Genomic DNA, 23987 nt, shown 5'->3' on the forward strand with positions numbered 1-23987 from the left:
ACCCGTGATTAGTGTCAAAACTGGCTCTGCCATTTCCGGGCCAATCTTTATCGGTAAGGAGACCCAGCAAGGCTGCCCCCTCTCCCCATTGCTCTTTTCACTGCAAGTGGAACTGCTGGCGGTGGATATTCAGCATTGCAGAGAGACCTGGGTTATTCCATTGGGTGACGGGCTACATACTGTGTCTCTTTATGGAGACGATCTCCTCCTATACCTAAAGAACATTTCTACTGGCCCTGACGAAATTGCAGAAACACTGCAACATTTTGCATCATTGTTTGGTCTGCATGTGTACTGGGCTAAGTCATGCTTATTCTCTTTCGCACTGGAATCGCCAAACCTGGAACTCGCTTTCTCTGGTTTGCATGTCCCCTGGCAGCCCAGGACGTTCTGGTACTTAGGTACTCACATATACCATTCCTTGGCAGATCTGTATGATGGGAATCTCATGCGTGTGGTCTCATCTATTAGAACCCAGATTATCTTCTGGCAGATGCTTCCACTGTTGATGATGGGGCGAGTAGCCTTTCTGAAGATGGTGGTTTTTCCCTGGCTTCTGTATTATTTTTCCAATCTACCTTTATATATCCTGGCCAAGTTCTTTAGGGATTTTAAGCCCAGGATCAAGGAATTAATCAGGAACAAGGGTCGCTGTAGAGTAGCACTTACAAAACTGTATTCACCACCAGACCGGGATGGTCTAGCAGTGCCAAATCTAGACACTAGTATTTAGCCTCTCAGTCACAATGGGTGCCCAGGTGGCTCTCAGGTTTACAGTTGTCAGACGCAGCCACCATCCTACCAACCTGGATGCTGTCCACTATGTCCCACTTATTCCACCTGATTACGTGAACTAAGGCGCTGGACTCTGTGCTGCTGGATGCTGCGCACCAAAGTTATCACCAAAGTCTTTACCTCAGGTGTGCAACAGTCCTTTATACACCAGTGCTAGCTTTGTGAGGTACTCCTAGAAAAGTAACACCACCAACCACAGCAGAATTGGAGGCCTGGCGTGTTGCAGGACTACACACACTGGGTGATCTTTATGGCAATAGCGCTATGACGCCCTTTGATGGTCTGTATCTACATGGGCAATGTTTTATTGCGATTGTGGTGAATGTAACCTCTTACTCGTGGGTTAATATGATGCTTTGCTTGTGCTCTTATTTGCTTTCATGCCGTCTCTCTTCTCCACTTCCCTCCTAATATGGTATTGTTGTTCTATCGCAAATGCCAATAAAGAATACATTTTTAAAAAAAGGTTTGGGCAAGCGAAAGTACAAACTCAAGCTGGACAGGCTTAAACAAATACAGCCAGCAAATGGAAAGCAAGAAAATGTGAGCTACAAACCACAAAGCCATTGGCAAGCAACGGGCAGAATGCATTCCTAAGTCAGCTTTCTGAATGTACCCAAGATGTCTTTAGTAAACCAGACAGCTGCCCTATCTGGTAGGCTGCGACCTAAAAAAACAGTAACGAGTCTTGCACTACACATGACCAACCACAAGTACAGCAACACACTTGCATCAAAAATAATTAAGTTAAGTACATGAAGTAAAACCCCATAGGAGATAATGTTAAATTAGTTTAAGTTATTTAAAATAGTTAAAATATAAATACATATAAATCAATGTTTTAAAAAATATACACAAACAGTACATATGTAATATTTCCTTAAACTCATTTTTCAATAAGTGTTAATAAAAATAATTAAATTATTTTTAATACATTCTATGCATGGCCTTTAAAAATTAATATTGCACATTAAAAGGGTTTGTTCTTTAGATGAAAATTATTTTTTTTACGTTAAACTCCAGAAAAATAATTTCATTTATTTGAATATATTTCCAATAATTGAAGTTTTGATTCAAAAATATTTTTAAGCTGCTGTAGCAATTTGTATTATGTTCTATATTTAAAGTAAAGATATACAATGGATGTATATTAATATTTAACATAATATGTTTATTTTTTATTTTTGAGTTTAATACATTATTTCAATTTTAGATAATAAGAAATCAAAGGTCATGTCCTCGTTAATTTCAGGAAGAACCAATAACATGAAAGTAAAACAGTAGTCAAATGCAGATTATGTCCCTCATTACAGGCAGCCGCCAATGCGGCTGCACTCCCGCCGCGGTCATTTTGAGATCCCTGCTAGGCCGGGGGGCGGAAACCTGGTTTCCGCCAGCCGGCGCAGCGGGGATCACGGCTGCAACACAGGAGCCGGCTCCAAATGGAACCGGTGGTGTTACGGCTGTGCGACAGGTGCAGTTGCACCCATCGCGCTTTTCTGCACGGGCCGTGTCAGGGGACCTCTGCCCCTGGGGCCCTGCGACTCCCCGTACCGCCACCCTATTTCCTGGCGGTTCAAACCCCCAGGAAAAGGCTGGCGGTAGGGGGACTCTTAATCCCTTGGGCAGCGCTGCAAGCAGCGCTGCCCTGGCAGATTAAAACTGCCGGGACTGAAGTGGCGGTAAACCGCCGGGACAGAAGTGGCGGTAAACCGCCGGGACTGAAGTGGCGGTAAACCGCCGGTCCAGGCGGTGCGACCGCGGCGCTTCCGCTGCTGTCGTAATCCCCGTGGAAGCATCGCCAGCCTGTTGGCAGTGCTTTAGTCGAAACAGCCCTGGCGCCAGAGTTGTAATGACCCCCTAAGTCTGTTATGTAAACTACTGATTGTTAGGCCACCCTAAAGCCCCCTCTCGGTCCACAGTAACTATTATTAGCTCGGTATAAAATAGTATTTTCTCAAAATCTATTGTATAGTGTGTCACTTTTACTACCTTTCGACGGTTTTTAATTCCACCTCTCACCAATAGCAAATCACTTAGAATTACCCAGAAAACCAATCTCTCCCTCGAGAAACACATTGGCAAAAGAATAAAGATGGTCTGCTACTAGCTCTGTCTCCTAAAGAAAGTCAAACCGTTTCTTCCAGAAAGCGATTTCAGAATGGCTGTTCAAGCCCTGGTACTCTTGCATCTGGATGGTCGTAATGCACTACTGTATGACCTCCCAGACTCCACACTGGCATCCCAAGGGGGCATCCTATCAGTTGCAACTTGTCTTATCCAGGGCTTGAGGAAATATGATCACATCGCCCCCACCCTGATGGAACTTAGGCCCATATTTATACTTTTTTAGTGGTTCATTTGCGTAATTTTTTTATGCAAAAGCAGCCCAAAATTCACTTTTACTTACTAACTTTAAGCTTTCCTTTGAACAATGTACAGTGCTCTGCTGCCTTTTGGCTAGGTTTACAATACGTCTATATACATGCATACAATTGTACCTACATACTTTCCAAAGCAAGATAATTAACTGATTTCAGTTAAACATAATCAAGAAAATGTAATAACGATAATACTCAATACATAAATAGTATTCTTCATCTAACATCAGTATCAGAAATCTGAATCAGTTAAATGTCTTTTAACAGAGATCTTAAATGATTAACTTATACTTCATGGGAAAACCATACACAGTAATAATTAATGATGTGAATCAAAACAATCTACAATTTTATGATCATGATTTCCTTAAATAAAGCATAACCACAATAATACACAACACAATTTATAAAAAACAAGGGTGTAATGTTATTTTATTAGGGCATTTTATTGACCTCAGGCAGAAGAAATTATGAGTAGAACTACCAGGTTTTAAACCTGTGGTTATGAGGTCAAAAACAAGTATGTGGAAAGGATACATTAATCCAGTGAGCCACCCGGCCCAGCTATAATCGAAACCAAATATGAATTTTGGTTTTGTCCTCTCTGAAGTGTATGGGGAGTTGTAGGGAGTCCTATATCGATGTCTATTCCTTCCCAAATCCTATTTTAATCTAGGGACATGGTAAAATGACACTGCTCTTCGATTATGACATTATTTTGAGTTTTTGCTTAGACTATTTGATCTAATCGTTTGTTCACTCAGCATAGATGTGCTTGATAATGCCTTTTGCTTCTGCTTTGGTTGGGTTAAAATCCTTAATAAAGGCTGATAGGGAAAGGGTGTTTGTAATCCTGGGGATGTTTATTTTCTACTACCTATATAAAGCAAATGTAGTTAGAAATTTACTGACCTAAATTATAAAATTGATCGCTTTTCCTCAATTATTAAATATTTCTTTTTAGATTAAAATCATCAAGGAGATGGCTACTGAGTCGAAGGCCAAAGCTCTAAAACTGAATGAGACACTAATGAAAGCTATGAAAAATATGGAACAGGAAAAAGAGAAAACCAAGGATCTCATCCAACAAGTGAAAAGGTTTCTGCTAGGTAGGTATAATTTGAAAAAATCGATGTCAATGAAATTTATAAATTTGTCTATATCTGTATCTATAATGAGTGAGTATTTTGCCTGAGTCAACATTCTGTCTCTATGTCAGATGTCTGTTTTCGTCTTTGAAGATTGATAATTGAGAGTAGGTACCTCTTACTCTTAGTTTGAAAAGAAGTGACCCATTGCAAATTGAGCAATAGTTAGAAAGAACCACTGGATCAATGCCTATATTTTAAAGTAGGTTTGATGTAGGACGTTTAGAGGTTATTCATGAATATACCCAATTATAGTGTGCGGTTGATGATAGTTCTGGCTGGGATGACTCCTGAGCTGTTAATTAGGAATATGTGTGATGAAAATATGCCTGTCATGAGCTTAAAGTGCCACAGGTTATTGGAAATTTGACAGGTTGGAAAGTAACCTGCAAATAAATGATTGAAAGAAAGTGTTTCTTTTACTACCTGTCCATGTCTCCCATTGTTCACGGGCCCATTGTCCAGAACTTCCAGTTCATAGTCACCACATATTCATACCTTCAAGTGTTTGGCTGTTCTTCCAAATGTTCACATCTTCCCAAGTTGATGTCTAACTGTAAAGGTCAAGTCAATGTCTGGCTTTTTGGTAGACCATAACATACCTTTGTTGTTGATGTCGACCCCTAATCTCTCAATAAGCAAACTTCACTGATGATTGTTTGATATTAATTTGTGATGCCAGCATTGCAGAGGGATGTAGAAACAAGAGACTCCCTGACGCTAATAAGTTGTTTTCCATAGATTAACATCTTTGCAGTATTTTGAGACTAAAATGATCTATGCATAATGCTCCTGTGATTGTCTTCCGACAGAGTTTAATTGAAAGGGTTGTCTATGGTAAGTTCGGGCACACTGGGATTCTTTCCTGTGAACTGACAGAAAAGAGTCCTGTTCTACCAAATTGGGGAATGTGCTCCTGGGTGCTACAGCTACTCTAGTGGCATACACTGTCACTAGATGCAATTGCCTTCTCTCCCCCATGAATTGCATTTAATGGACAAAAGGCAGAATGTTCTGAATTTTGTACATCCTTATTTGCTCATTTTTCTGCCCACTGAGTATCCTGAACAACCCACTTTCTGCCCCATGCTAGCTAGTAAGGGTGCAGAGTAACCAAGCACATTCCCATCAATGGAGGCTGAAGAAAACCTGATGCGTTCTGTCCATTACCCCATGGAGAAAATTGGTTCGCCTACAGTTAATAAGAGCTAGCTTTTATTTCAGTTAAAATCCATAAAAAGCAAACATACATATCTTAGGTATACATTATCAAATCAAATCAAATCACTTATACAATAACCTGCTATATATCTATTTAAAATCCACCATCAATTATGAAGTGGAAACAACAATTTAAATAGCACACCTAGACATCATAACTGTGTGTCCTAGGGCCATACTAGAGACTAACCTCTTTTCTTTTGTAAACCCACAAGTGCATCTATCCTAATTAAATTTGGTCCCTATGATTGATCACCGATACATAGTTCATAACATTACGTAGATTAATCGCCTATAATCATTTTTATAGGGGAGGGTTTAAAAATGGGACTACAACACCATCAGACTGGAAACTTTGTAAAAAATCAATTTTGTGCTAATACAATACAATCAACCTCAAATTATAAAACACTGTGAGTTTCCTATCACCCAGTAAAAATACAGTGTACCTTAAAAATGTAAGCCCTTCTTCCTCCGCACTGGCCCAACTGCAAATAAATATCTGCTTAGACTAAAGACTATGGGGGTTATTCTAACTTTGGAGGAGGTGTTAATCCGTCTTAAAAGTGACGGAAAAGTGACGGATTTACCACCAGCCGTATTACGAGTCCATTATATCCTATGGAACTCGTAATACGGCTGGTGGTATATCCGTCACTTTACCGTCACTTTTGGGACGGATTAACACTCCTCCAAAGTTAGAATAACCCCCTATATGCAGGAAGGTATCGTTTTTTAAAATTCTTAGTGCATCTAGATGTTTCATAAAACATCTTCTGCTCTGTTTTATTCATGGAATTCTATAGAGTGCGTGGCTACCCAGATGGGCCTCCCAGAGATACAGAACCAAGAATTTCCAAAATGGCGAACAAAACTGTCTTTAGCTGTTTCCTAGATGTTAGTTCCGACTCAAGTTGTCTTATATCTTGTAGGCGGGCATTCCAAATCTTGGGAACCAAAAATGCAAAGGAGCGATCTCCAGTCCTAGCCTTAGGATCTTCGGCACTTCAAATAGGTGGTGGTTTGAGGATTCCAGCATTCTGGACGGATTGTAATGCTTGAGTAAGCTTTGGATCAGTTTGAGGCCTCTTTGTACATAGCTCTGTGAGTCATGTACAGGGTCTTAAAGTGAATTATTTTCTGTATGGCTATGCAATGTAGGCTAACCAGTGCTCCAGTTACTGATTGTCGTCTTGGGATTTTAGTAATGTACGTGCTACGGCATTCTGGATAACATGGAGTCTTTTTATGAATGAATTGGAACTATCCAACTACAAAGAGTTCCCATAATCTAGACTTGAAATGATTAGGCCCTGTACTGCTGTCCTACGTAATAGCTCAGGTAGCCATCTGAGCACCTTTCTTAAACATCTTAGCAGTCCACAGTGCATCCCCACCAGCTTATTAGCTTGAGCTGATATTGACAGCTTGTTGTTCAGCCAAAAACCGAGGCTTATGACCTCCGCTTTAGGTGTGGGATTACTACCCAAAGAATCTGGCCAATTAAGTTCTATCCATCTGGATGGGTTGTTACCCACCACCATCACCTGTTTTTCCCCATTTAACTCCAGATTAGTAGCCGCCATCTATTCTGCTACATGTTTAAGACAGTCGTAAAGGTGAGAGGAGGTCCAATATGTTTGCTGAGAGATGGAAAGATTGATCTGTGTATCATCTGTGAATGTGACACTTTATGATTTGTGCCAGAGAAATTACATAGCAATAAAAACAGCGAAAGGCTCAATGAAGAGCCCTGAAGGACCCCACAGCTTAGAGAAAAAATCTCTGATAGGGAAGTCTCCTCACAAACCTGAAATGTACTATTTTGGAGGAACAAGCAAAACCATTTGAGCACAGTCCCAGTCATACGAACTTCGTCTAGCCTCTGTACCAGTACTGAATGTGAGACCATATCAAAAGCCATGCTCATATCAAAAGGATCAAGGCTGCAACCCCAACTTGATCTGAGATCTTTTTAATCTCCTCTGAGGCTACGCGCAAGGCTGTTTCTGTGCTGACTTTTTTCGTAATGGTTTAACTATGGCATGTTTCCACTTAGGTGGAACCGTCCCTGAGCAGAGTAGTCATTTGAACGTCAGTAAGTATAGAAATCCCTACTTTGCTGCCTTTTAACATAACATCAAGGGGTTCAGGATCTTGTGGGAGCATGATTGTCATGTTTTTTAGATTTACTCTTTGTCTGTGGTAGTCATATCCAGAAACACAGTTAATTTTCCGGGTAGCATTTGCCATCTCCTCCTTGAATAAGAAGGCTATTGTTCACCTTCTCTAAAAATAATTTTGCCAGTGAATTACATTACTCTGAAGGAGGGGGGGAGCCTGTTGATTTTTGGCTGATTTCATCACCACCTTGAATAATTCTTTTGAAGAGTTTGCTGCATTGTGAATTTTAGAAGCGAGGAAATCTACTCTCACTTTCTTAATGGCTTATTGATATATTTAAATTTTCTTTCTTAGTTGTACCATAGTCCTTTCTCCATTCCCTATCTAATTTTTAGAAGCCTTTTTCAATTCTGCGAGATCTGCTGTAAACCATGGTGCTTTCTCTAGGGCGAAATACTTTTTTAATTGTACTAGAATGTTTGAGGTGTTTTGTACCCACATCTCAAAACTAATAAACCTACTAGCTATTTCTCCACTCAACTGTGGAACAGTGCTAGGTAGCCTGTTCATCCAAGCATCTGAATCCAGCTTTGACCAAATTCTTCTCAATATATGCTGGTTTTGAATGGACCCTTTGGTCCTTGTCACTTAGAAGGTTAGTAGAGAGTCCTTCGTATTTAGGTCCAGACAGTTGGTAAATATTGGGTCCAGTAAGTGCCCACGTATATGGGTGGGGGCTTTTACCTGATGAATCAGTTGGATTGCTGCAAGGTCCAATAGAAAACTTTATTGCTATGTCACACTTTGTGTTCTTTTTGTGGAGGTTCAAATCCCCTAATGCTGAAAAGTTGGCATATGGTATACTGAGTTCCGCAGCTATATCACGCAAGGTCTGAATAAATTGGGTAAGAGAGCCCTGGGGTCTATATATTATTAGTCCGGAGAAGGTAAAGGTGGGTAACAGTTTTAGTGCAAATACTGCACTTTCACAGTCTGAGATAGCCACTGGATCAGTTTTCATTTTTAGCTTGTCTTTTTAAATAACCACCATGCCTCCTTCTCTTTTTCCTTGTTCACAGCTGAGTCTCACAATCTCATAGCCTTGTGGGAGAGTTATAGTTAAGTCAGGGATAGATTCCCCTCGGAGCCATGTTTCTGTAAGGAACATTACAGTAGGTTTGTTGTCTTCCAAGAAGGTAAACAAATCTAGGCTGTGCTTAGATAGCTATCTACAATTAAGCAGGTACTGAGTACATGCTCTCTTAGAGATATTTTCAATAATAGTGGGTTGGACCAGTGCCATTTACATTTTCCACACTTCAAATCCCAGTTACAAGGGTTTCTGGTATGGTGACGTGACCTGCCTGTACATGTTGCAGCATAAAGGGCAAACACATTTACTTCTAAAGGTAGCAAAAACAAGGCAGAAAACTAAAATGTGTGCTAAATATTCTTTCACGAGCAAGGTGCACAAGGTTGCAATTAATATTACCAGAACCATTATTATAATTTTCCCATCTTGACGTATAAGATCTTATTCGGCGAATGTCATATCAAAATTTTGTATAAGGAGTTTTTGCCAACTAAGGCTGTACAACATCCAAATAAGGTTCAAAATAAGACATTGGTTTGATGAGTAAAAATTGTGCCCAGAACATACTCAGCCTAGAGTTTTGATGTGGAACATGAGACACATATTCCCGATAAATCGTCTTTAGGTGCCTCTTGGAGTGTACCCTCAAAGAAAGAGGGTTACTCCAGAAGGAACTCAGGCCTAACCATACAAAGAAGGACTGGGCCTGCGAAACCAAGAGAAGCTAAAAAATATTGAGCTTCCATAGTTCCTTTAGTCTCTTGCTGTAATAGTCAAGGTCCTGGGTGGTCCATATACTTACCCAAAAATGCAAAGGTCTAAGAACTGCTAGGTACTCTATTCTCTTGAGGCCAATATTTTGATATACTGGAATGAGAGGAGTACAATTGGGGAGACCTAATAATGGTCTTATAAACGTATTCTCTCCCAAAGTAAGCTTGTTTACATTGTTGACTCCCCACAATTCTGCTCCATAAAGTCCAGCTGCTTGGCCCTCATGCTTATAAATCTTCACAGCTTGAGAGATTGCTCTCAGTATAGTAACTTCCTGTTTTTTGAGAATTGCCATGGAGCTGTGGGCAAGAACGGCTTTGCATTTGGTTATGTAGGGAGACCAAGAATGCTTGGCTCTAAGTGTAATTATAATTGGGTACAATCTTGATGCTGAAGGGCTATGTTCCCTCTAAAGGTCTTATGGGGTCGGGCCATATATTTTGTTCTGCTGGCATTAATTTCTAAGTCCTTAGTATCACAATAATCATTGGAGTTATCATGTAACTTGTACAAGCCGTTTGGGGTCTGAGACAACAAAAGAGTATCTTCTACCAAAAGTAATGCAGGTACTGGGACCCAATTAAGCTTCGGGAGTTATGGTTACACTCCTAGATCAAAGGCCGCACTTAAATCAACAAATGCAACATATAGGTGACCTTTCAACTTTGTGTACTTCCATATAATACATTAAAAACCTGAACATCTAATCTCTTAACCGGTGCACTAAATCATGCTTGGTGTGATGATAAGATCTTGTTTTCTTCAATCCAGTCACTAAGTTTATTCAAAACCTAGGTCTAAGGAAATAGTCAGTGTGGATTTGCGAGTCCTTGCTAGCATAAACACTGTCAAATTTCTGCAAATTTGTTGGCAGTAGCAGGAAGGGTAAACAAATGAGAAATCCTACCCATTGGTGAATGTGCAAAATCATATAAAATGCTTGAAAAATGGGAGAGCAGACATGCTGTGCATGAAAGAGATGAGCTTTTCTCAGGACACATCACCATCGTTGTTGGGTTCTTTTGTGAGGTTGTCACTCTCAACAGCAGGCAATATGTTAATGAAAAATGTTGCACATTTTTCTTTTTACAGATGAATTTGTGCCACCTGAAGACATTGAGAAAGTTGCAAATCAGGTTCTAGCTATCAAACTGCCTGCAACTCCACAGGACCTGCTAAAGTTGATCAGCAAAATCAAGACGTTCTGTGACGACTATCAGCAAAACAAGAAGTGGTTGGAGGAGCGACTGGAAGAAGCCAAGAAACTTTCAGAGGCCGCCAAAAATGCAGAGTGAGTACTCACCAGTTGAAACAATTTAAGAACACTGCTGTCAAAGTGACGATTACATGAAGCACATCGCATACCAGGGAGGTTCAATCAACTCTTATTCAGTTATATGATGATCATAGGACTACTACTACAGATACTACATCTAGTACATTTACTATAACTACTACTTCTTTAACAATTACTACTACAACTGCTAATATTACTACTGTTAGCATGTTTACTATGAGCACTACTTGTTTGACAATCACTACTACTATTACTACTACTCCTGCTTCCACTTCTACTACTACTGTTACTTATGCTTCTACTGCTTTTACTATGACTACTACCACTACTACTACAACTGCTTCTATTACTACAAGTATCACTTTCACTATGTCTACTACTATAACTTTGACAATGACCACTGCAATTAATACTACTCCTGCGTCTACTACTACTGCTACATGTGCTTCTATTGCTGTTACGGTAAGTACTAATATTGTAAGTTCCTACAAATCAAGTAGTATTGTGTATCTGGTCAACATAAAGGTTAGCCTAAAGGGACTAAGTCCACATATACCACCAGGAAATGTTGACATGGTTCCTCGCTAGCTCACAGTGCCCCAGGACCCCTAAACACATCAGGGGACCAGATGGGATTTGCAACCTCGAACATGATTACCTAGATTCCCAAGGAAATCATGAAAACAGATCTGTCCTTTTGTTGTCACAGTGCATACCCAAGATGAGGCACAAGAAAGATGCAGGAATGTCTTTTAGAACATTTATCACAACAATCTTATTCCTGCAAAAAACATAAGCTGGGATTATTAAGAAAACAAAACAAAGCATGGTAACCAGCATAATGAAAATGGTGAAAAGGATAAACAGTTCAACCATAATTATGTTATTAAGTTGGTACACTCGTATCAGTTACTACCTACACTATTGAGAGCATATTCGGAGTACCCTCTGCCAGATCAATTGGGATCACCCAACCCCCATACCTCTGTAAAATGTACCAGGAAGCCAGCCAGTTATAGTGCAGACTATTGTCTTGTGCGGGATAGAGATAGATCAGAATCAGCATCAGAGTACACCAAGCTGCATCTCAGACACACTGTGCTGCATTCCAGGATGATTAAGAAGAAGTGTTCCTCTGCAAAATGTGGCGCGGATGCAGTTTTACAAGCACAGTTTGTGTCACACTGTGTCGGTGCAGGCTCACTGCTATGATATATCTGAAAGTGAGAAGCTGTCTCCACAGACAATCACCATACCAGGGCATTGCATTCTGTGTGCCTAGTGTTGGGCAGAGTGTACAGACTGGATGGTAGCATCACTTTCAAGACACAAGCTGTATGTACGGTGATATCTCAGTACATTATCGCATGATTGAACAGCCATGGAGTATATATATGGGGTCTCTGGAAGTACACATAGCTATGGCCCACTCTCTGGTGTTAAAGTACCAACACAGGTAGACACATGCAATGTTGTCAGAGGGATGGATCACTAAACAGAATTATGGCTATATAAACATGCAATTCAAAAAGGAAAGATGAAATATGTTGGTTAATCGAATTTAACATATTTGCAACTGTTTTATTAAATTTTTTACATAGGTCCTGCTCTATCAAAGTAAGTTAATCGTATGGCCTACAATTTAAATTGATTATTGTACACTTAAAGTATCTATACCAGAATGCAGTTTATTACTCCTGACTGTCCATGTTAAAAGTATGGAAAGCAATGAAAACATTTCTTACTATACTTTCAGGGTGGCTGCTGGCTTGGGTCACGTCACAAGTATCCCAGGACATGCGTTGCATCATCACATCCATGGCCGCTACATGACTATGCAATGCATCACGCCATGTGATAGGCAGCTTAAAAGTGTAGAAAACAATATTTCAATTTGTTTGCTATACTTTTAACTTGGCTAGATGCCACTATTTGTTTTGCCAATACTGGTGGGGTATGAGTCTCTGACTTTGGGAAAGTTAATAGTGGTTACCACCTATGCAAGGGACAGCATTGAGGGCATCTCCAAGGCTGCCATCAGGAAGGGTGACGATGGGGGCATCCAGGGCATCACTAACATCATCATCTGGTGCCTGGCGTGCTGCTAATGAGCGTCAGGAGTGAGGACAGGTGGAGAAAGATGTGGGAATAAGGAGCGAGGAAAGTAAAAGCTCAAGTGTGTGTGTGAAACTACACAAAAAACTAGGGTAAACTAACTTTTTTTAAACAAAATATTTTATTGGTTTTATATTTCAGATATATGTTACAAGCTATACAATTGTTATCAACAGGATCCCATTTATCTGCTTAAAACAAACATGTAACAACCCCGAACCCCACACATTAAACAGGTCACGGAACACTACTTAACCTTCAGTATCATTACTTGCTGCAATAGCTGAAAACTTTAGCGTGTGATAAATAGCTGAGGGGGATTGCGCGTGTGTCCAGTGTGGGCCCTTTGCTGCTGGATCTGTACCACTTGCCGCCTGGTGGTGGCCTGGGATGGGCCTTGCAACCGCTGATGTTAACGGAGGTTGGATGTTTGCCCTATGTGTTATACATATTCTTGTGCTGGTGAGCTAGTGAGCTGTTAGCGCGGGAGGGAGGGGGTGATCGAGCCCGTTCGATGTTGGTGTGCCGTGCGTCGAGTTGTGCTTCCGTGGGGGGTGTGCAGGGGAATTTTTGCTGCTTGTTCAATCTGTGTATTCCCCGGTTCATGGGGGCTTATCATCATTTTTGGCCTCGAGTTTAGTTACCAATGTTTCCCAGGCGACACACCCTGTATGTTGTTGTCCCTCCCATGCCAACTTCTTTAGTACCTGGTATTCCGTGCGGGCCCAGCATAGTGTTAGGGTGTACCAAGAGTTCCGCTCGGGTGCTGTGGGCGCCTTCCAATGCATAGCTATCAATCTTTTATACATCAAGCAGGCTAGGTCAACGAATTTGTGCAAGTGTCTTTGTTTTTTAGATCTTGACCTCAGCCCCATTAGGCAGGATTTGGGTTCTGCTGCCAATACGAGCCCCGTTAGTTCGGAAATCCCCTGTACCACCTCCATCCATGCTTTTTGTATGCTAGGGCACTCCCAGACCATGTGATAGAAGTGTACTGACGGCACTTTACATCTAGGGCATGTCGGTTCAGAGTCAGGGAACATTTGCTTTATCCTGGCAGGGGACAAGTATGTTTGATGTGTGAAGTTGAACTGGGTGTACCTGAATCTGGGGTTCCTTGACACTCCTCGGGCATGGTACAGAGCTTTCGGCCACTCGGCTTGTGTAATCGGGTCAGGGAGAACGGAGTTCCATGTCTCCCTGGCTCTCTCCGCATGCAGCTCGTGGGGTTTATTAAGGATTTTGTACAGACTTGATGTTACTTTTATTTGGGCATCATATTGTAGGATATGATGGATTACAGGAGAGGGTTCTGGTTCTGTGGTACCTGTCCCCCACGTTTTTTTAATTGCGTGGCATATGGCGTGGTATGCCAGGAATTGGCCGGGGCTTACCTCGGTGAGGGCCTGTAAGGCCTCGAACGACATTAGCTTGCCGTCTTCAAAGCAGTCGCCCACTGTCTGCACTCCTGCCTCTATCCACGCTGTCGACGCTTGCGTACCGGCCCCGGTCCACCCTGGGAGGTGATCCAACGGAATGTACGGGGAGTAGGGGAGCTTGTTACCCCCACTTTGCACATATTTGACCCAGCACGCGTGCGCCCAATTTCCAGCAGTGGATTAGCAGATTCCGCCTTGGAACGTTTGGATGCCTGCCACTTTAACAGGGGGGTTTCTTTTAACCAGATCTCCATCCGCACGGACTCTGCCAGCGCCGGTCCGTGGATCCAATTCTGAACCCACTGCAGCTGTGCGGCTGCGTAGTAGCGTTCGAAGTTGGGGGCCCCCAGGCCACCCACGTCCACCGGTCGTTGCAGCGTGGTTAGGGCCACCCGCAGTCAGCCACCGCCCCAGATGAGTTGCAGCAGCGCTGTATTCAAATTACCGAAGAAGCTTTTGGGGATAATGATCGGTAGGGCCGCGAAGTAGTATAGCAGCCTAGGCAGAATCAGCATATTCACGATCGCCAGCTTCCCTGGTGGCGAAAGCGGTAACTTGTTCCAAAACTGCAGCAAGCCTTTTATGGAGGCCAGAGCCCTTCCCAGATTCCCGTCTCTGAGATCTTCTGTGTTATGGTATATGTTTATCCCGAGGTACTTGAACGTTTCAAAGCACCATTTCAAGCGCCCCAGCGGGGGAGCCCGTTGTCTTTCGGGTGGCCACTTTACTAGCAGGAACGCACATGACTTTTCCCAGTTTACCCCTAGGCCTGACAGGGCTCCAAACTCAGCCAATAAAGATATTACTGAGGGGACAGCCTCATAGCCTTTCCAGATATACATTAAGGCATCATCTGCATATAGCGAGATTGTATGGATGGACCCCGTCCCTGACTATTCCCCAGCTGCGTTCCATGGAGCGTACTCTTGCCGTTAATGGTTCCATTGCTATTGCAAACAATAGCGGGGATAGTGGGCAGCCCTGTCTCGTGCCCCTAGTGATAAAAAAACTGTTGGAGATCACCCCGCCCGTCTTCACCCTGGCTTGTGGGCTGGAGTACAGTGTCCGGACCCAGCATATGTAATTGGGGCCTTTTCCCATGCGACTCATTGTGGTCAGCAGAAAGTCCCACTCCAGCGTATCAAACGCCTTTTCAATATCCAGAGAGAGCACCATTTCTTCGTATGCATCTCAGGGGGTGTCTCCCATTATGCTCAATATTCTACAGATATACAAGAAGGTGTTGCGCCTTGGTATAAAGCCGTTTTGGTCGTCATGTATTATGGTGTGCATGATAGGGGCTGGTCTGTTCGCCAATATTTTGCCTAGTATTTTGCAGTCTAAGTTTAGGAGCGATAGTGGTCTGTAGGATTTGACATCTGTGGGGTCGCAGCCCTGTTTGGGGAGCACCACTATCATGGCTTCTCTCTGTGATGTGGGCAGGTATTCATTGGTCCACGCTTCTTCGAACACCTTCAGCAGGTGGGGTTTTAGGCAGGACGAATAGGCAGTGTAATACTCCAACGGGAGGCCGTCTGTGCCAGGCGCTTTATTCCTGGGCATCTGCGCTAGGGCTAATTCTATTTCTCCCATTGTCAGGGGAGCTTCTATTGTTTCCCTGTCAGTTTGTGCTAGCTGCGGTAGGAGGGAGCCCGCGAGAAAGGACTTGAGTTGCGGGGAGGTGCATGAGGTGCGTTTGGTATATAAGTTTGACTAGTATTCTCTAAACGTTCCGGTTATCTCAGCTTGTGTGGTGGCCGTACCATGTGCGTCGATTCGTATGGCCCCGATTGGGGACTGCTGTCTATCCTCACGTAGCAACCACGCCAGCATTCTGCTCCATCTACCCCCTTCTGTTTGCAGACGCATTAGATGATAGTTATAATCGTGACAGCGGAGTTTGCTGTCAGCATCGTTATATTTTGAGCGCCTTTCTTTTAGGACTGTATGGGGAATTTCTCCTCCCGCTACTGCTGTTTCTGCCGCTCTAAGCTCCTTTTCTAAATTGCCGATTTCCGCCTGTAAAGTGCGTCTTACTCCCCACGTGGAGGATATGCATAGTCCGCGGACCACTACCTTGTGGGCATCCCACTCTATAGCACGTGATGTTGCGGTCATGACATTTGTTTCCCAGTACTGGCTCAGTGTGGATTTCAGTGTTTCGGCGAATGCTTGGTCTTGTAAAGCATCCACTTGCAGTCGCCATGTGGGGATCGCCTGCCGTGTCCTGCCCCAGTTCAGTGTTACTCTCAGTGGTGCATGGTCCGATAGTGTCTTCGCTAGGTATTCTGCCTCTCCAACCAGTGCTCCTATGTCCTGGGTGCCCCATATTATATCTATTTTAGTGTGGGTTTTGTGTGGGACTGAGTAGAATGAGTATTCCCTCTGTTGCCGATGCCCTATGCGCCATAAGTCGTATTGCCTCATAACGCCTGCCCATTCCTGCAGGGGGCCTGGGGTTTTCCTATTTACCATTGAGCTCGCTTGGGCGTGGGATCTGTCCAGTGTCGCAGTTGGAGTGCTATTGAAGTCTCTGCCCCAGAGGGCCAGAGCCATTGGATTTGTCAGTAGTGTCGTGTGAGAGAGCCCAGGAATCCTACAATCTCGCTATTTGGAGCGTTTACTCTGGTCCGTTTACTCGGCGCTCCCAGGCCCCTCAGATTCCATGTTACTATGACAAACTGTTTTTTGTTATTTCTCCCGTGATGCGCCATAAGGGTTTCTGAGATATACCTCTATGCTTGAGTTCCGGTCCCTGAGCTTGGCCCTCCTGGTCACTGCCCCTCTGACATAGCTATTTGTTAAGGGGGGTGTGTGCAGCTGTTTGCCCTGTGCTTTGAGTGATTCTGGCGCGTGCAAATTTACTAAACTACTAACCCCAACCACCCCAGATGGATCCCCAACCCTTCTAACAACTTGTGTGAAACTACTAAACCCATGAGTTTGTGAAAAAACCCGTATCCGATTGGATTTCCGTGGTGGAGTAATCATATTTACCAGATGTGTCTCTTTTACGGGGCTCACATCTTTCCGCAGACTGAGTCTGCTGATACCGTTGGGCGCCCCCAAGAAGTGAGTGTGCTCCGCGCTCCATCCCCGCGCCCCCCATACCATTCCCCGAGGCACCCGCATCAATTAGCTATACATTTATACCAAAGATACTCATTGCTGGAGGCGCCTTCACCTCCGCCCTCGCCACCGCCTGAGGCAGTTGAGTGCGATTAAAGTTCATCTGCGGATCTGGGGGTGATCCTCGGCCCACCTAGCTCTCCTGTTATTGTGGATACGGAGCTGGCCGTGTCAGAGTCCGTGCCCATCTCAGGGGGTTTCCTAGCCGATGCAAAGTTGCTTTGCATGAGCAAGGGAGTCTCTTTCAGTACTCTTGCTCTTTCTTCTGCTACTTGTTGGTCGTTAGGTTGGCCCCTGGCGCGCCTCCTGGTCCGCTTTCTTGAGGCAGAGGTTTGCCATTCCTCGTCTCCTTCCCCGTCTTCCCGTGGGCGAGCGAGGCCCTTGGCGTGCAGCCAAGTCCAAGCATCCTCAGGAGTGGTGAATATGTGGGTGCGGTCCTCCGATACCACCCTTAGTTTCGCAGGAAATAGTAAGGCGTACTTTATGTTGTGTTCACGCAGGCGTTGTTTGATTTTGACATAGGAGTTACGTTGATTCTGCACCTCCTGTGTGAAGTCCAGGTAAGCATTGATGGTCGAGTCCTCGTACTTATATGGGCCTTTGTTGTGGAACTGTTGTAATATTGCATCTCGATCCCTGTAGTTTAGAAATCTAGCGATCAGTGGTCTAGGCGATTGGCCTGGGGCCGGGGTTCTGCCCGGGACTCTGTACGCCCGCTCCACGGAGAAAAACTTAGATGGAGCTCCGTTTAACACCTCCTTGATGAGCCATTGTTCCAGGGACATTTCCGAGTCTGGTTGCCGCATAGTTTTTGGAAACCCCAGAAAGCGCACGTTGTTGCGACGCTCCCTGCTCTCCATCTCTTCCGATCTCCTCCAGAGCACCTTCAGCTCTGCGTCTATGCGCTGAATCTGTTTTTGATTGTCTTGAGCCGTGGGGGTTAGATCGGATAGCCCTTCTTCAGCCGTTTTCACTCTTTCCGCTAAATTGCAGTGGTCCACTCGTAAGAGATTCAAGTCTTGTGAGACTGCATCTATTCTGTTTTCCAAGGAGGATTTAGTGTCCATGATGTAATACTTTCTCAAACTGTGCAGAATGCGACATGAGGGTGTTTTCCAACAACTGTAGGGACAGGTTTGTCTGCTGGTCATTGGGTGCTGTTCCAAGGTCCAGGTTCTTGGATGATTTGGCCCTCCAGCCATTGTGGCTGTCTAGGAGTTACCTTGTGGGATGTTGTTGCGCACGGCTTAGCGCTATCCTCTCAGCGGGCTAACCTTTTGATTGTTGTTCTCGATATGACATGTACTTTTTACACTCCGGGTATGACGTTAGTTAGTAGAGCTAAGGAGGAGCTTATTCTTAGCTTTCAAGTGCCCAGATCGTGCGTCTATATGCTCGCGGGGCGGTGCGGAGGCCGCCAGTGCGCCCGTTGTTCTCGGCGTTAGGTCGCCCCGAGGCAGAATGTTGCACCCCTTGTAGGGATGAGTCCCGTATGTGTTAAATTAGGATGCAGGTTCCCCCAGGGGTAGCGACGGGGCCAGGCAGCAGCAGCGCCCCCAGGGAGGGGGGGGGCGCGACAGCAAAGGGGAGCGCAACAGGGCGAGTTACTGGAGGGAAGCGGATGTTTGGCCCCCGGGCGGGCTCCGCGTTCACTCGTGCAGTCGCTGGCAGAGATCCGAGGGAGCGAAGGGAAGTCAGTTTCCTCCTTTTCGCGGCTGATCCATGGGACCCAGGCGTGTGCCCTCCGCTCTCGGTCCGGGCCCACCGCCGGCACGAATCGGCCCATCGGGGCAAGGTCAGTGGTGCCCCTGCGTAGATCTCCGGAAGTGGGTCACCTCCTGTGTTCAGGTGGCATGCGATGCCATTTTGGAGCAACACGGCGGCAGAGGAAGGAGCGTGGAGAGGGGGGTGAGTTATTGGTGGTTCCCCCCCACGTGAGCCGTGCCTCCCCGGCAGGCCTCCCCCTCACCTCAGCGTCTCTCGATGGCTGCCTCAGCACTTTTCCTGGGCCCACCTCGGGCCGAGATCCACGGCGCGTCCCGCCTGCGCGCAGACGAGTCTGTCCGGTCCAATGGAGGGTTCGTTCCTCCTCCGCCCCCGCTCGGCACGATCCGGCGTTGTGGGCCACGTCTGGGCCCTTGTCGTCGCCCACTGCGGGCGCCTCTTGCGCTGCGGGAGCGCCGATCGCTGCTCCCGGGTCCCAGTTCCTGTGCGGCGGGCACTGACCGGTAATCGAGGGCGGAGGCTCGCGCCCCCGGCCCCCGGCACCTCCGGCTATGCAAAAAATAAGGCGGGGCGGGCACCGCCGAGAGGAGGCGCGCTCGGGTCTGCCGGCACGGCACCCCCTCCCAGCAGCCTCGGCCGGGTTGGAGTCCACGCCCCGCGGCTCCAGACCCTGCAGGCAGTCTCCGGCGTCGCGGGCTCGGTCCGGCCGGCACGCAGCCCCCGCAGGACGCTCCGGTGCGCCCCGGGCAGTCCGCCCCTCCTGACCTGTGCGTGGGATTCCAGGGGGCGCCCTACAGGATGTTTTCTGGCAAGCCCTGGACGGAGCGCTTGTTTCAGGCGTCCATCCCGGCCGCCATTTTGGCTCCTCCCCCTAGGGTAAACTAACTTTACTCCATGGGAAAGGCAAACAGGGAATAGGGAAGAATGTTCCCCAGCAAAAAGCAGGGAACTGAGAATGACACAAAAGCATAATCATGAGCAAGGGTTGACTGTGGAGTACTGTACACAATACTGTCAATGACAATTGTCTGGAGCTGTCTGTAGCAAGACCACAAAAACAGAAACAATTGGCATTAATATTAATATATAGTCCAACAATTTTTTTTTTTGCTTCTTACTCCAAGACCTCTGGCTACCAAATCATTCTCTTAGGACTTCAGTCACATTTTGTCACAAGGCTCTGTCTTTATTGTTTTATGAGCTTTGAAGGTAATATTTCTGCTTGTATTTGCAAGGAGCAAAGTTCCAGTGCCATATGGAGAGAGCAAGACAAGAGATGATCTCTAGCACTTTCCTTCCAGGAAGTCACGACAGGAGCACTATTAATGTTGTAGATTGAGCACCCAAACCTTGCTTTGTAGTGGGCCAAGAGAGAGGGGAACACGGACCTTGATAAAATTAAATATGCCACACATAATGCTCATGGACTTTTGCATGACCAGTTCCTACTTATCCTGCTATAATGTAGTGAGACTATAATGAACTTCTCCTTTTGAATTATATTTATTCTTAAAAACAAACATACATTTGTCCTCAGCATATTGCTGCTACACTGTGCTAACAACAGATGGGAGAAATGCACTCGGCCTCCTCAATGAATTTCAGAGGGCAGTAAACTCTATACCTTCCTTCCATGACCGAATGGATTTGTAACCATCAGCGATCTCCATTTCTTTCACAAATAAACGTTATCCACAATCTCAAATGCAACATAGAAAGTCAATTAAGTTGCCCTTTATATGTACTTATGGAGTTGGATGTAAAATACTCCTTTGCAAAATATTGATGTGTTATACTCTAAAACAGGGGTCTCCAACCTTACCTTTAATAAAAATACTTATGTTTATGAAAATTGTTGTTAGCTAATAATATATTAGTGTTGTAATAGTGATCACATCGGAAAAGATTACATTAGTGACCACCATATGCAAGATTACCAGTAGTCTGAGGTCACCTCAGTGCATCAGTCTAGGTTGCTAGCAGTAATGTAAAAAGGCTTTGCCAATTTGGAATGCCTCTACGTAGGTAATACATGCAAGCCACAGCTGCAGTGTCCCTGACACAGAAGTAAGAATATTGCGTAAAAAATCTTCCCACATGATTTATCACTCAAAAGCTGCTTTAAATATAGTTCGGAAATTTAGACATTTATCTCAAAACATCAGCTTCTGAGTTCTAAAAATACACACATTTGTGTCTTAAATACATAATGTTGGCATACATTTATTAGTTCAACCAAGTATAAGATTCCAACTTAGTAGGCTGTGATACACGCAGGAGAGCTACTTTCTGGTAGCACGAGCTACTCGTTGGAGAAGCCTGCTCTAAAATCAAACTACTCATTTAGAGTGATGAATTTCTTCTCCCACTCACATTTCTAACCTTTTTTTCTGATCTCAGCATGCTGTCATATTCTGTGCTTACTACCCCGTCCCCCTAACCCCTGGGTACAGCAGATTCCCAGTGGGTACTTTAACATTATCAGATATCTGATATTTTATGTGTCTATATTTCATACACATGTCACCATTATGTGACTTTGTCCCTCACCTGGGTCATAGGGGCCTAAACAGAGTTTCATAGCTGCACCACTGGTACTGATGTGCTGTCATCCTCCCCAAGAATAGTTTCAGCAGTGCATCATATCAAATCACCAGTGAGGGTCAGATGCAAGGCTCAAATAGTTAGCTACACCGACATTAGTGTGTTCAAGAGATCATATCTACAAATGGACGCTGGGTCATTAGACGCATGGAAAGCTGGCCGTTCGAGTTTCAACAGCTTCCTAATAAGGTGAACACCTTTAAACACCCCACAGAAAGAAAATAAGGTAACCAAGAAAAGATAAATAGTGCTTAACCTAATCAAACAATAAATCATCTTGCATCATCATTCAAAAGGTGTAACAGAGGTTGCATCCTTCTGTGGTTGTTCTGCATGGACACACCATTCAGTCTTCAAGTAGAGTATTGTCAAAGCACCAGAATACATCTCCCATGCAGAGCAATCCCAAAGATCTTATAGCTGGTGATGCCTATAGAAGTGGATTCACTGCATCCTTCCTGCTTCTCTCCAAGCCTCGACTCGACAAAGCTGGCACCTTAAGTTCCAAAGCTTCCTAATGAACTAGAGCACATTGAAAGATCTCAAGAACGCAAAATAAAGCGACCAAAAATTACAAACATTTGCAAACCCTGTGGGTCTAGGTTTAACGTGCTTACATGTGCAGCGTAAGACATGAAAGCCAGGCAGATGTAATAAACGGAAGGCTGTTTACATTAAGGCTCCCTTGCTCATGCAAATGTGATTTTGTTTCTGCATTACAGGAACGTTTAATGGCTAGAGAGTTTTCATCATAGCCTTTCTTTAGTTTGTTTTACTTTCTATGAAATAGAAAGAAGTGAGGCTGTATTATAAAGAAGCGCCCCTTGTTATCTGACATTCATTTGACATGGAAACTAAAGAGGGGACTGTATTGAAGGCAACGGGTCCTTCCATGTAGACAGTCTCATTTCTGTGCAAGTGCTGACAGCGCTAATTAAAGGCTGACAAGAGGGAAGAGTTGGTGGAGGGCACGAGGAGAACACACAGAAGAAGGTGTAGGAGGAAGGGAGGGGTAAGATGGGGAGGTAATTGTCTTCAGAGAGGAAAGAAGGGGGTGGTGTGTGGGGGAAATGGGAAATGGGAAAGTGAGACACACAGGAAAGAGGGTAGATAGGAGGGAGCCAGCAGGAGTGGACACCAGAGAGGAAAGTGAAAGAAATGGAAACGAGCATTGAGGAGCCAACAAATAGGCCTGGATAAAATTGACCCTGTTGCACTTCAATGCAAATACTCCACTGGAAGTGGAAACATATTCCCCAACAGCCGTCGCCCCAGGTATGAGAGAAATACTTCCCTGGATTGAACCAAGGTGAGATTGACAGTCTAAAGCCAGTGTCTGAAAAGGGCTGGTCAAAAAAGAAAACAGTTGAAAAGAATGGACCCAAAGCCAATTCTAAGTACATTAGAAGCAAATAGTCACTTTGACAGCTGTGTTGTCAAAACCCAGACCTAATAATAAACATTATACTTGTTAAAACAAAAAAAAAATTCATATTTTCAAAAGGACCCAACAAACTTTAAACATTAATGTAAATACTTAGGGCCTAGTTCCTAATGATTTCCTAGGGAGAACATTGTGAGATGCCTGTGACCTGGATACCTTTATTATAACAAGCATGGGCAAGCCAATAGGTCTCACCATCTTTGAAGCGGCCACCCCTATCATTTTGTTGGTGTATGAACCACACAATTCCCGCATCTTCACATCTACAAAATGACACAGGCATGTTTTCCTGTTTAGCTACTAATCTGAGTTAGATTTGCTATTAAAAAGAAACGTAGGAGTGGAAGCAGCATGGAATCTGAAATAAATTTGGGGGCAGAAGCACCATGGAGAACCAGGGTGGGGAGAGGAGAAAAACCAGGCGGCAGAGCAATGTGGAGAATGCCAGACAGGAACACACAGGTGAGCAAGCAATAGTTGGGTAGTGAGAACAACCAACAAGCAAAAGAGGAGGGTGTGGATGTGGGAAGTAACATGAAGGGTGTAGGCAGGGAAGGGAAGCAACAGACGAGAGAGCATCATGGAGTGTGCCTGGCAGACATGCCAATAGACCCGATTTAGGTCAGGAGACTCCTGATTTTATAAGCCAAAATTGGCTTTATTTTGGCTGTCTTCCACCTGAAATTGCCTCTTGTTTA

At 44.4% G+C, this 23987-nt stretch overlaps 1 protein-coding gene across 2 annotated transcripts in view; it reads left to right on the forward strand.

Annotated features, from left to right (window-relative positions):
• Nucleotides 1–23987, forward strand: part of LAMB4 (laminin subunit beta 4) — a 724082-nt gene that overhangs the window by 610856 nt on the left and 89239 nt on the right. For both annotated transcript variants that reach the window (XM_069229818.1, XM_069229820.1), the window contains 2 exons: nt 4141–4285; nt 10629–10827. In XM_069229818.1, coding sequence (XP_069085919.1) covers nt 4141–4285; nt 10629–10827 — 344 coding nt within the window. The remainder of the gene's footprint in view (nt 1–4140; nt 4286–10628; nt 10828–23987) is intronic.

This window comes from Pleurodeles waltl, chromosome 4_1 (assembly GCF_031143425.1).
Source record: "Pleurodeles waltl isolate 20211129_DDA chromosome 4_1, aPleWal1.hap1.20221129, whole genome shotgun sequence".
Lineage (NCBI taxonomy): Eukaryota > Metazoa > Chordata > Amphibia > Caudata > Salamandridae > Pleurodeles > Pleurodeles waltl.